This window comes from Strix aluco, chromosome 25 (genome assembly GCF_031877795.1).
Source record: "Strix aluco isolate bStrAlu1 chromosome 25, bStrAlu1.hap1, whole genome shotgun sequence".
Classification (NCBI taxonomy): Eukaryota; Metazoa; Chordata; class Aves; order Strigiformes; family Strigidae; genus Strix; species Strix aluco.
In genome coordinates this window covers 6,518,625-6,529,882 of record NC_133955.1, presented here as the reverse complement: position 1 = coordinate 6,529,882, position 11,258 = coordinate 6,518,625, and the positions used below count along the sequence as shown (strand labels likewise).

Sequence of the window (11,258 nt, the reverse complement as noted above, 5' to 3'; positions counted from 1 at the left end):
TAAAAGGTACCAGGGGATCCTGAGCAAGAGGCGAGGCCAAAAGTCAATCCCAAACGCCAGGGATTGAGGGGAGCTTTGTTCTCTTTCAGACCCCGAGCCAGGGAGCACCCGGCAGAGCCCCAGAGCTGAGAGAAACGCCGTGACACCCCAACACCCGCCCGCAGCTCCTCCGCCAGCTCCGGCAGGATCTCGGCCCCTTTCTGCTGATGTCACGGCGCGGGGCCCCGCAGCCGCCTTCCCCAGGCAGCGAGCAGGCGGGAATCAGCGCCGGGGTTGGCCGCCCTTCCCTGGAACCTCCTCTCTCGTCTCTTCCCTCCCTGGGACGTCGGCTGGAACAGAGCCGAGAGCCTTGGCCGCCCAGCAGACGGATGCCCCGGCAGGTGAGTGTGCTGCCCCCCGGCCCCTCCTGCCCCCCGGGGCTGTGCGGGGGATCCCCAGAGCAACAACCGGCGGGCAAAAAGGTTGGGAAACTCCATTTTGAGTTTAAAGCCGCCTGGCCTCCGAGAAAGCTATCCAGCGCTGGCAAAAGGACTGGAAAGTTTGTGCATGCTGAGACATGAGGCTCTGCCTGTGCCAAGGATGATGCCCACGGCCGGGCTGGGGGTGGCAGGGGGGGTGCAGGAGAGCCTGGACCCCAGGGCCGAGAGCCGCCCTGGCAGGGGCGATGTGCCAAGGGGGAACGGCGCAGGGCTGGCCAACGCATCGGGGAAAAATGCGGAGATGTGGCTGTCAGTAAGTGTTTCCATCTGCGCCTCGGCTGGTGCCGTGCCCGATGCTGCCGCGCCGATGGGGCTGCTGAGATCGCCGGAGGATGCTCGTCCCTGCCTGGGGATGGGGGTTGCTGGAGGTGCTTGGGGCTCCTGCTTCAGTCAGGCACAGAGCACGTGGGGACACCGGGACATGTTGGGGATGCAGCCTGCGGGGAGCCTTTTGGGGTGCTCCCAGGCTGGGTGACATCCCTGGGCTGTGCTTGGGGCACCCAGGAAAGTCCAGTGGGCCGTGGTCTTCTTTAATAAATGTAATTTTCCCCAGAAGTCCCCGGTGTGTGTCATGTTTAGGGGGAGGGATTAGACTTTAGAGAGAGAGGGAGAGGCAGGGAAGTTTTTCACAGCAGCTCTTAATGGTGATGATCTGGTGCGGCGCGGTGGCGTGTCTGGACGTGCACTGGCACCTCAGGAACTGGTCCCGGGCGGTGACGTGGGCCAGGCTTGGCATGAGGGTTTCTGCCCCCACCACCACCAGGACATGAGCACAGTGAGGTGCTGGCACGGCACGGACACGGCGCAGACACGACGGCATGCAGGGCCCTGGGACAGCCAGGGTGGGAGTGGGGAGAGGCCATGGGGAGCAGCAGCTGCTCCCGCATCTCCGCCGGCACCACGGGGCTCTCTGGGAGCCGGTCCCATCCCCGCAGCTGGGTGACCCGCTCTTGTCCTACAGGGCCCGTCCATGGATGCCAGCAAGAAGGTGGATTTGAAGATAATTATCATAGGAGCTCTGGGGTAAGGAGTGGTGCTGGCGACGGGAGGGAAGCTCCATGTGTGCGCTGGCTTGGGAGCCTGGGGGTGCACAGCTGCGACCGACCAACCCCCTGAGCCTGGCTTTGCTGTGAAATCCTCACCCACGTCCCTTCCCTCCCGCCAGCGTGGGCAAAACCTCCCTCCTGCACCAGTACGTGCACAAGACATTTTACGAAGATTACCGCACCACGCTGGGCGCCAGCATCCTGACCAAGGTCGTGGCAGTGGACAACACCCCCCTGAAACTGCAGGTGAGCGGGGCTGGGACTGCCTGGGGTGCCCACCCCGATCCCACGGGCACGTGTGTCCCACCACATCCTGCTGTCTCCAAACGCCTACTGGTGCCAGGAGGTGTGGGGCTGGATTTGCAGCAGCCCTGAGCATCCATGAGCTGTACTGAAATCCCCACACGGGGTTTGGGGGCTCAGCACTCCCTGAAGCTGCTTCCCAGAGCTTCACAAAGCCCAGGGCTGCACCGCTCGTGTTGTGTGTCTGTACCTGTGCCCTTCTCTGCCCTAGATCTGGGACACGGGGGGACAGGAGCGATTCCGATCCATGGTGTCGACCTTTTACAAAGGCTCGGACGGCTGCATGCTGGCCTTCGACGTGACGGACAGAGAGTCCTTTGAGGCCCTGGACAACTGGAGAGATGACTTTCTGGAGAAAGTCATTCCAAGGGAGCAAGATTTCCCCATGGTTGTGCTGGGGAATAAAATAGACATCTGCGATCGCCAGGTGAGGGTGGAGGAGAGAGCGGGGTGTGGGGATTGGGACACCTTAGTGCCCCAACTGCGTACAAGCACTGATCCTTCTGCAGAGCCGGCCTTCTTCCCATGCTCACATGAAACCTGGGGGCTCCTGGGCGAGAGGGTGCTGGGCACCCGATGCTGCAACCTCCCCCATGCCCCTTGGGGGGCATAAGCAGCATTCCCCCACTGTCCTTTGCAGCAGAGACTGTCCCCACTGAAGGCAGCAGGGATGAAGCTGCCTGCACTGCCAGCATCCTGCCCTCACACAGCAGTGCCTGGATGGGCGAGGAGGGTCCCCTCTGCCACCTCCCCAGCAGCTACAGGCAGCCCCGTGTGGGGCCGTTGTGGCTCCAACCTCCTTTCCCGCAGGTCCCCAAGGAAACTGCCGCAGCCTGGTGCAAGGAGAAAGACATCCCTTATTTTGAAGTCAGCGCCAAGAACAACATCAACGTTGCAGAGGCTTTCGAGACCCTCGCAAAGCAGGCATTAACAACGGTGAGCATCGCTGCTGCGCCGAGCCTGTGCCGGCAGCAGGGATTTGGGTGGGCGCTGGGCTCAGTCACCCCCCCGAGCTGATCTGACAGACCCTCCCAGCCCACCCTCTGCTGCAGAACAGGTTCTATTTAGAACGAGTAGGAGACCCCCAGGAAAGAGAAATGCCTCAGTGTTTGATTTCTTAAAATAGATCTTAAACCAGTTCGAAAAGAATGAGAATTGCTATTTCTCTTTGCCCACGGTGACGGGGATGGGGCGTGTGGCACGGCACAGCGCGCCAGCACTGTCCTCTAGCGGCCACCCCACGGGGACCTTCGTGTCCCCATGCCAAGCCCCACTCCTCGGCTTTTCTCTGGATTTCATCTTTAATCACAAACCAGGACTGAACCTGTGCTCCCCAGTCCGTCAGTCCGCCCAGGCTGGCTCTGAGCTGACGTCACTCCCCCTTTCTCTTTGTTTTTTCCAGTATAAAGGGATTTTTGAGAGTTATTTAACTGACTCCATCAAACTCACTCCCAACGACAAGCCCAAGAAGAGCTGCTGCTGACCCCGGGCACGCTGCCACGCTCCGGGCTGTCCTGCGCAAGCACGGCCCAGGCGTGCTGGACCCCACGATGCCCAAGGCTGGAGCCCTGCCCAGGGGGTCCGTGCCCCCCACCCGCCCCAGCCGGCCACAGAGGCTGGCCAAGCTGGGACAGAGGACAGTGGCTGCTCGAGGCGCCGGGGCTGGCTGGATTTGCTGCTTCCCACCTCTCCAGAGCTGCTCTCCCAAACCAGCAGCCTCCCAAACCGCCGCTGCGTCACGGTGGCCCCGTCCCCCTCAATCTGCTGCCGTCTGGTACCCGAGCGGGGGATCCCCCTGTGGTGACAGTGCCAGGGAGCTGGGCAGTGCTCCTGATGCCTTTCCAGAGACCATGACCTTCGCCCCGTGAGTGACCCTTTCCTGCATGTGGACTGGTGGCCCCGTGGCACTCACGGTGCTCACAGTGCGTAGGGGCTGTCCGGCGGGGAGGAGTGGGGCCGGTGGCCACCGCACAGGTCTGAGACCAGCCGTGTCCCCTCCTGGGGTCAGCTGCTGTGGATGTAACCATTCCGTGCCTCAGTTTCCCCCGCTCTCATGCACACCCCCCGTCAAACACCTTCCACCTCCTGCCTCACTGGTGAGGATCCTCAGTAAAGCACTTTGTAAGGGATTTGTTTTTTAAAAAAAAGGAAATTAAATATTTCATTTTTATTTATATATATGTGTCGCTAAATGCTCCTGTGGTCTGGCAGCAGGAGGATGGGGTGGGGGCTCCGGGCTCTCACTCTGTCCTGTGGGCTGTGCTCCAGACTTTCCTCCAGCGAGGCCAGCAGCCCTGACCCTGTGCCAGCCTCTTGGGGCAGGGGGATGCATTTTGGGGCTGGATTTTTTTTTCCAGTGCAAATCTGAGGTCAGGGGAGAAAGGAGGCAACTGGTGCATCCTGCAAAGTGGGTGTGCGGTGGTGGCGTGGGGGCTGTCGGCAGAGGGAGCCCGCTGGGAGCTGAGCGGAGCCCCCGCTTCCCTTCCTGCATCCATCCCACTCCGGCTCGGGCACCTTTGAGAAGCTGCGTCGAGGCCCAGACTGGAGCTGGTGGCCAAGGTGGCCATGGCCACACCGTGCCACCTTCCCCGCAGCCTTGGGAGCCCCATCCCTGGGGCTGCAGCACCCTGCTCGCTGCAGAGCCATAGGGCTGGGTGGTTCCGGGGAGACCCCCCAGCTGGGCACCCTGCCCCGTAGGTCTCCATGGGACCTCTCGCCCTCTCGCCACCCTCCTCTAGACCCATTCACGCCGACTGCAGAGGCCCAGCAGAGCTTCCCAAGGGCCATGGGGGCTCTGCCCTGGCATTGCCCAGATCTTTCCATAAGCCACATCCTGGCTGTTCCCCACCCAGGACCATGGAGCTGTGTCACAGCCAGGGACAGCACCCACCCGTGGCAGTGGCAGGGCAGGGGGCTCAGCTCGGGGGGCACAGGGGCCACCACAACAGAATTAGACTGCCAGTCTTCAGAGAGGCACGTAGAGATGTTCCCACCCTCCTCCTTACGCAAGGCTCAGCCTGTTTATTTGGGCACCAGGCCGGGGAGAGGGTTTGTCCCTTAATATTGGGAGGAGAGGGGCATTAACTATTTCCTCCCCAAGCTCCGCACACCTTTTCCCCCTGTATCCCCGAGGCAGCAGGACACCAGCACCTCCCCACTGCCAGCAGGTGCCCAAATGCAGCCTGCCCAGAGCCCCCCACATGCCCGGCACCACGCAGCCCCCACCCCATCACAGCTCTGGGCTCAGCATCGGGCAGTGCGCTTGGCCAGGGCTGTTTGGACGGCGGGTGTTAAGCACTGTCTGTGTCAAGAGTGATATCATTTCTAATTACACCCTTTCTCCAGCAGCTTGCAGCGCTGGAGGCAGATGCCAACTTGATCCGTTTTATTCCAGCAGTTTGGACACCCAGAGCTGAGCAGGTCAAACAAACACACTCAGCGGAGCGGGTGCTCCCTCGGCTGGGGCTGAGCAGCCGCTGGCACGTGCCCAGGGCTGCTGTGGGTGCCGAAGCCCAAGAGCAGCAGGAGCTGGAGCCAGGGGGGAGCTGCAGGCTTGGCTCGGGGTCCCCCGGCAGAGCGGGCTGCCCTGCTGAGACACGGCCAGGAGCGGGTCACAGCACCCAGTCCTTCCACTGCAGACACTGCTCGCTCCAGAGCCCTGAGATGCTGGGCTCGGACTGAGGGCAATGGAGAATAGCGGGGCCGGAGCGCTTTGTGTGGCCACAGAGCATCATTCCAGACACATGAATTAAAGACTGTGTAAGAGATCGCAACCCCGGGAGCTGGCAGGATCACTAATGGCATCACCACCCTCGAGAGACCCCGGCTAACACACCTTGCAGACGTGCAGCACCGCGTTAGGGCCAACCACAGCCATCCAGCTTTTCTTCTCCCTCCATCCCTCCCGGGTAGAAGCACCGGCGTGGTCCTGCCAGCCCGGCAGCCCTGGGACAGTCGGGATTGCCCGGGGAATCCTCCCTCCAGGAAGACTGGGACACTGCCGGGGAGGCACCGCGCCATGCAGGATGCTGGCAGGAGCAGGCAGAGGTGCTAAGCTGGTAATACTATCCTGCGGCCGAAACTTGATAAAGGACAGGGAAGGGGGGAGGTTTGTAATGCATGGGATTAACAAGGTCAGCTCAAGATTTTCTCAGGGTGAAAATCAAAGGGAAAAATATTTGCCTTGTGTGACTCAGTGAGTTCCTGTGCAGCCAGCAGTACCAGCTCACCGTGGCAGAGGGCCTGGCCCACGGCGATAGTCAAGAAACCACATCAACCTGAGCTCTCGCCCTCCCGCTGTCCTGCCCCACACTGCCGTATTTAATAAGTCAGAGATCCTTCCCAGCCGTGATGCTGGGCTCTGCGCTTCACGCAGCTTGGCCAGCACAGCCGGGCTGCACCTCTGCCTTTACAGGTTTTCATTCACGGATTGAAGCTGCGCACAGAAATCAGTAAAACCCCAGCCTAAGGATGCTGATCACCGAACAGAGACCATCCCTACTCTGTTGGCATGAACTAAAGAGCTGCCCTCAGTATCTGCAGAATTAGCACCTGACACTCGGCCTAAATCCTTGACTCCAGCTGCAATTTGCTTCAGTGCTTCTGAGGTTTAATTACTCCGAACAGCTCTTCCACCCTCCGCCATCCCGTGTGCTCTAAAAATGCAGCATGCGCTCCATTTTATCTCGTGTAACCAGACTGGTTGAGTTCTGACTGGTTCCAGGTGTGGGAGCTCTGGTTAGAGCTTGTGGATTTGCATTGCAAAGTGCCTCTGTGCAGGGCTGACAGGGAGCAGCCCCCCCCCCCAGCTCCCTGCCTGCAAACACGTCCCGGCAGTCCGGGGACAGGCAGCACTGTCCATCCGCCCCAGCCTGCGGCACCCGGCGCTGGGTGGAATTAAATTCTTTTACTCAACTTGTGATAGTTAATAGAAAGTAGCTTAAAATCTGCAAAGCAGATTTTTTAAAAATCAAGTTTTCCTGTTCCAATGGAGAAGCCCCGTTAACCTGGCGCTGGGACTGAGAGTAACGCAGCAGTTTCGGCCACTTCAAGACGTTCAGAGCTACAGGTAACCTTTCAAGAGCTTCAAACGTGGAAAATAAAATCATGGCATCGAAGCCGTTCCTCTGCCCTCTAGTGCCAGCGGGCAGCAGGTATGTGACTGCATCTGGAGGGTGCCAGCCCCCGTTTTTGCAGCGCACGTGCGCGAGCTCGGACTGTGGCAGCACCAGCCCCGTGCCGGGCACCGCTCGCCTGTTAGCGAAGGGTTTGGCTGGGCACGGAGCAGGGCTGGAGCATCCTGCGGCACACCAGCACCTCTTCACTGAGCGCTGCCAATGCTATTAATTATCTGAATGACTATTCTTTGTGTCCTCGATCATTCCACCTCAACTGACCAGCAGTGAGCTCGTTGCGGGTGACACCAATGGGATTTCTGTGCCTGTCCCCCCCCTGCAACTGCCAGGGACACGCCATTAGCCCCAGCTTGAAGCACAGTCAGGTGGGAGCAGACAGCGTCCCCTCGCCCTCCTATTCACAGCAAATATGATGCTTCTCCTTCAAACCCACCTCACAGGAGCTTTTGTTACCGTGTCCCAGCTGCAGCAAGAGTCCACATGCGGGGTCGTGTGGGGCCGCGGGGCTCTGCCCAGCCCCGGGGGCTGCGAGCGGCGGGGCCGGGGGATGTGGCAGGTCTGCGAGCCGGCACGTAGAGAGGATTAGGGGCTGTGGCCAGTCCCCCAGTCAGCTAAGGTACATGCTGAAGTCAGCAGAGAGCCTGAGCCTCAGGCGGCCTTCCCACCATGCACGGGACAGCAGCAAAGTGCAGCCCACTGCCAGCCATCTGCTGGGACGGGCAGGTTTGCTCCATCCTGCCTGGTACGGGGGTGCAGCGCCATCCCGGGGGCACTAGCTAGGGCAGTGCTCTGCTTGGAGGGGTTTCCACCCCTCGCTGCAGTCGATGTACATTTTGCAAAGCCCTCCAGAAATGCTGAGCGGAGAGGGTCCGCAGGAGTAACAGCAGCAAAAGCAACTCAGAAAAATCCGTGAAGGGCAGGTTTCACCGGGGTGAGACTGCTCCCTGTGCAACGGGCCAGCCCAAGGCCAGGCACAGGCTCACTGGCCCCGTGCCACAGCAGTGGGCAGCTCGGTGGTGGCCGAGGCAGGTGGAGCGTGCAGTGGTGCTCACCACGGGGTGGATGTGGCCCTTTGAGCAGGGGTGGACGTTGTCTTTGCTCAGGAGTTTCGGTGTTATCTGCACCTGGAGAGCAGGAGCGGCTTCAGCCTCCCGCTGACCGGGACCTGCTGCCCGATGAGGAGCTCACTGCCCCCAAATTCCCTCGCTTTAGGCTTGAGATGGGCAGACTCTGTCCTGCATGAACGAGCAGCTCCTCAGAGCGTGGACAGTCGTGAACCAAACTGTGGTGACTTGCAGACTTTTGGGTTCACCCACTCCCACTGACCAAAGAAAAAGTGCAGACGTGCTTCCTCTCACTGCCCCGGCTGAGCACCGTTGGGTGTCACAAAGCAAATCCTGCATGAGGCCACCAGCATCCCTGGGGCACGGCCAGACCAGACTAGGAGCCAGGGCACGTGTGGACCAGGGCTGCAGCCTCCCTCTGGCAAGGCTCAGGGCAGAAAACCCCGCTCCTGCCAGACCTCACCCAGGCCTTGCACCCCTCTGGCCCAAAATGATTTATTTAGCTTTACATGCCTGCTGCCCGCCGACTCTTTCGAGGCAGACTGGCAGCCTGTGCCGGCTCCTGGCCTCGTGCCACTGGCGCCCGGCCATCGGTGCAGCACGGCAACACCCTGCCTAAAACTTCTGAAAAAGGCAAAGCAAGCTGCCGGCTCTTTCATCTAAAAGCTGGATCCTGATCTCTAACCAGGGGCGACAGGACCTCCATGGCAGCCATCCTCACTTTAAACACCTGAGTACTTCTGAAGATATTGACCTCAGAGCCCTGAACAATGAGACGTTTTATTTCACGGCTTATCTCCCATCACTGAGGTTCGAGCATTTTGGCCTTAATGAGTTGCCCAAGGCCACATAGCAGGCAGAGATGTACAAATGCAATGGCTCCTGCTCTGCCCGGACCACATTTGCTTTTCATCTGCACCCCCGCTGCTCCCGCAGCTTCCCTGGATTTGCACCACCTTGCACAAACACTGGTGTAAAGGAGGGAGAAGCTGCAGAGCTCCCAAACTCCTCCACACACCTTCCCACATTTTTTCGGGGAAAGATTCCTCTTCTTTTTCTAAATTGGAAAACCTCCCTTTACTGGAATTCAATTGTTTAAGCGAAAAAAACCTCATTTTGGTTGGCTCTCCTAATTGACAGAGTGGACAGAAAGCCTCGAGGGGGGAAGCAATGAGCGGTGGGGGAGGCAGAGGCGGGAGCCAGCCCCGAGCCTGGATTCCAGGCGAGCGGGATCCTCCACACAGCAGCCCGCGGGCCGGGGGCGATCCTGCTGCTGGTGAGGCCCCCCCGGCACGGAGCTGCTGCAGTGCCGTGCATTTTTGACTGAAGGTGTGGGCTGGGGCTGCTCCCCACCCAGCCCCCGGGAGCAGCTCACCCCGCTGCTGAGCACTGTTCACGTTTCTGAGCCTTGGGCAGACCTTGCTGAGCTCTTGTGTGTTCCCCTGGAGAAGGCAGCTATCTTGCACCTATTTTACAAACAAGATAACAGCCCTTGCTCAAGGTCACCGGAGGCAGAGCTGGGAAGAGGGCTGTCAGGAGAACGCCGTCCAGCCTCAGCACTTTGCCGAGGACAAACAGCCCACGCCTGCTCCGCGATGCTCTTGGGGGGCTGCCCCTGTGCTGGGCAGGGTCTTCTAGGGGCTGCTCCTTGCTCTGGAGGCCTGTGCTGTGCTCCAGAGGGAGGTCAGAGTCGGTGGGGTTGACTCCAACCAACAGAACGTGCTCTGCTCCCCGAGCTGGGATGTCTTACGCTGCAAAGCCTTCAATCTGGGGATGCACTTGCACGATGCGCTCGTGCCAGCCCTGCTGTTGTGGCCCAGGGCTCTCCCGTGAGGAGGTCTCCCTCTGAAGACGAGGGCCAGCACTGATGTGATAGGGCTTATTTGATAGACACGTGCAGGGGACACGGTCTCATCGGGAGGCTACCCCTTCCCTTGACTCTGGAGATGTTCCCGCAGGGCTAAGGCAGGTTGTAAAGGCCGTGAGCAGATGAGACACAGCAATTCCCTCCGGTAGATAACCAGCAAGCTGTAGGGCCTCTCCCCAGCTCTAAGTTCACACCATGAAATAAACTGCATGAAACATCCACGTGGTGCTGAGCCATGGGGGCAGCTTTGAACCTCCCGACGCCTTTCTGCATTCCACCCTTTATTTTGGTGCTGTAAATAATTCTGTTGTCTCCCTCCAGGACATTGTGTTCCTCATTCCTCCCTGGATAAAGCCGTTGACCCCTGTGCCAGCTGGTGAGACCAACCGCGCGTCCCTGAAGCCACGGGGGAAGCCTGGGAAGCGTTAAAAGCTGGCGGTTCCCTTTCAAGCGAGGCCTGTGCCTCCATCGCCTGGCACCGCAGAGCCGGCGGCTCGGCCACGTCTGCCAGCGAGAGCGCGGCGTGTGGCCCGGGCCCGGGACCTGCATTCCTGGGCGAGAAGGAAACGCTGATAACCAGCCCCGGGAATCTCACTGCTCCGGCCAGGCTCTGCGCGGTGACACAGGGCCCCTGCGGGTGACACTGCTCGCTACGCCGCGGGTCCTCGGTGGGTACCAAGCCCTGCCAACCCTCTGCTCGCGGCCGGCAGAGCAGAGCATCCTACAGCACCGGGCACGTCCAACACCCTGCTCCAGGAGCGGCCACCTCATTCCTGGAGGAACTGGGCAGCCCAAATCTCTGCTTTCCCGCCTGGCTGAGGTACACGACTGATTTCAAAAGCTCCTGAAAGGACGGGCAGGGAAGCAGCACACCCCACCTAACTTCAGATGTCCCCTGTGCAGGTGTCACAGCCGGAGCCATATGGAGCAACAGCCCTTGAGGACCCCCCAGATCCACCTGGAAGACCCAGTTTCTCCCCACCAAGGCTGCCCCCCTCCCCCTGCAGCATCTCATCCCAGATCCTGGCTCCCACTCACCCCTGTAGCCGCACAAGACCCATTTCCTTGGCAAAACTGCCCGAAAGCAAGAAGCAGCTCCAGCCACGGGTCCCCGGGAGGGAAGGAGGGAGGGAGGCTCCAGGTCCCACCACCAGCAGAGCTCCCAGGAACCAGCCCCCTCCGCCCTGGGGGACGCGCTGCCTTTCCCCACTGACTCCAACCTCGGGGTTCCAAGAAATCTTTCTCATAGTTTCCAGCAGTAAACTACCACTGAATTATTACCCTCATTAAGTGCAATATATCTGCTAATATTAATCATCTGCAAATAAATCCACACATTCCAGCACTCGGTATGCTCTTATCGG

The 11,258-nt window shown here is 60.1% G+C and overlaps 1 protein-coding gene across 2 annotated transcripts; it reads left to right on the top strand.

Moving 5' to 3' along the window:
• The first annotated feature begins 256 nt into the window (after positions 1-256).
• RAB7B (RAB7B, member RAS oncogene family) lies at positions 257-5,419 on the top strand. Of its 2 annotated transcripts, XR_012626364.1 has the most exons (7): positions 257-380; positions 1,441-1,502; positions 1,645-1,771; positions 2,040-2,255; positions 2,639-2,764; positions 3,231-3,692; positions 5,177-5,419. XR_012626364.1 is itself a non-coding variant. In XM_074850124.1 (6 exons), exons 1-6 carry the CDS (start codon positions 369-371, stop codon positions 3,309-3,311), a joined length of 624 nt encoding a protein of 207 aa, XP_074706225.1. In that variant the 5' UTR covers positions 257-368; the 3' UTR covers positions 3,312-4,000. The 2 variants fall into 2 exon arrangements, 1 of the variants encoding a protein (XP_074706225.1); XM_074850124.1 differs by lacking the exon at positions 5,177-5,419 and having other exon boundaries at positions 3,231-4,000.
• Positions 5,420-11,258: the final 5,839 nt, after the last annotated feature.

Bases quoted from the DNA above. Each gene is read 5' to 3' on its own strand.
- RAB7B (XM_074850124.1), top strand. The intron at 1,503-1,644 runs GTAAGGAGTGGT...CCCTCCCGCCAG, and splicing joins ATTATCATAGGAGCTCTGGG to CGTGGGCAAAACCTCCCTCC. The intron at 2,765-3,230 runs GTGAGCATCGCT...TGTTTTTTCCAG, and splicing joins CAAAGCAGGCATTAACAACG to TATAAAGGGATTTTTGAGAG.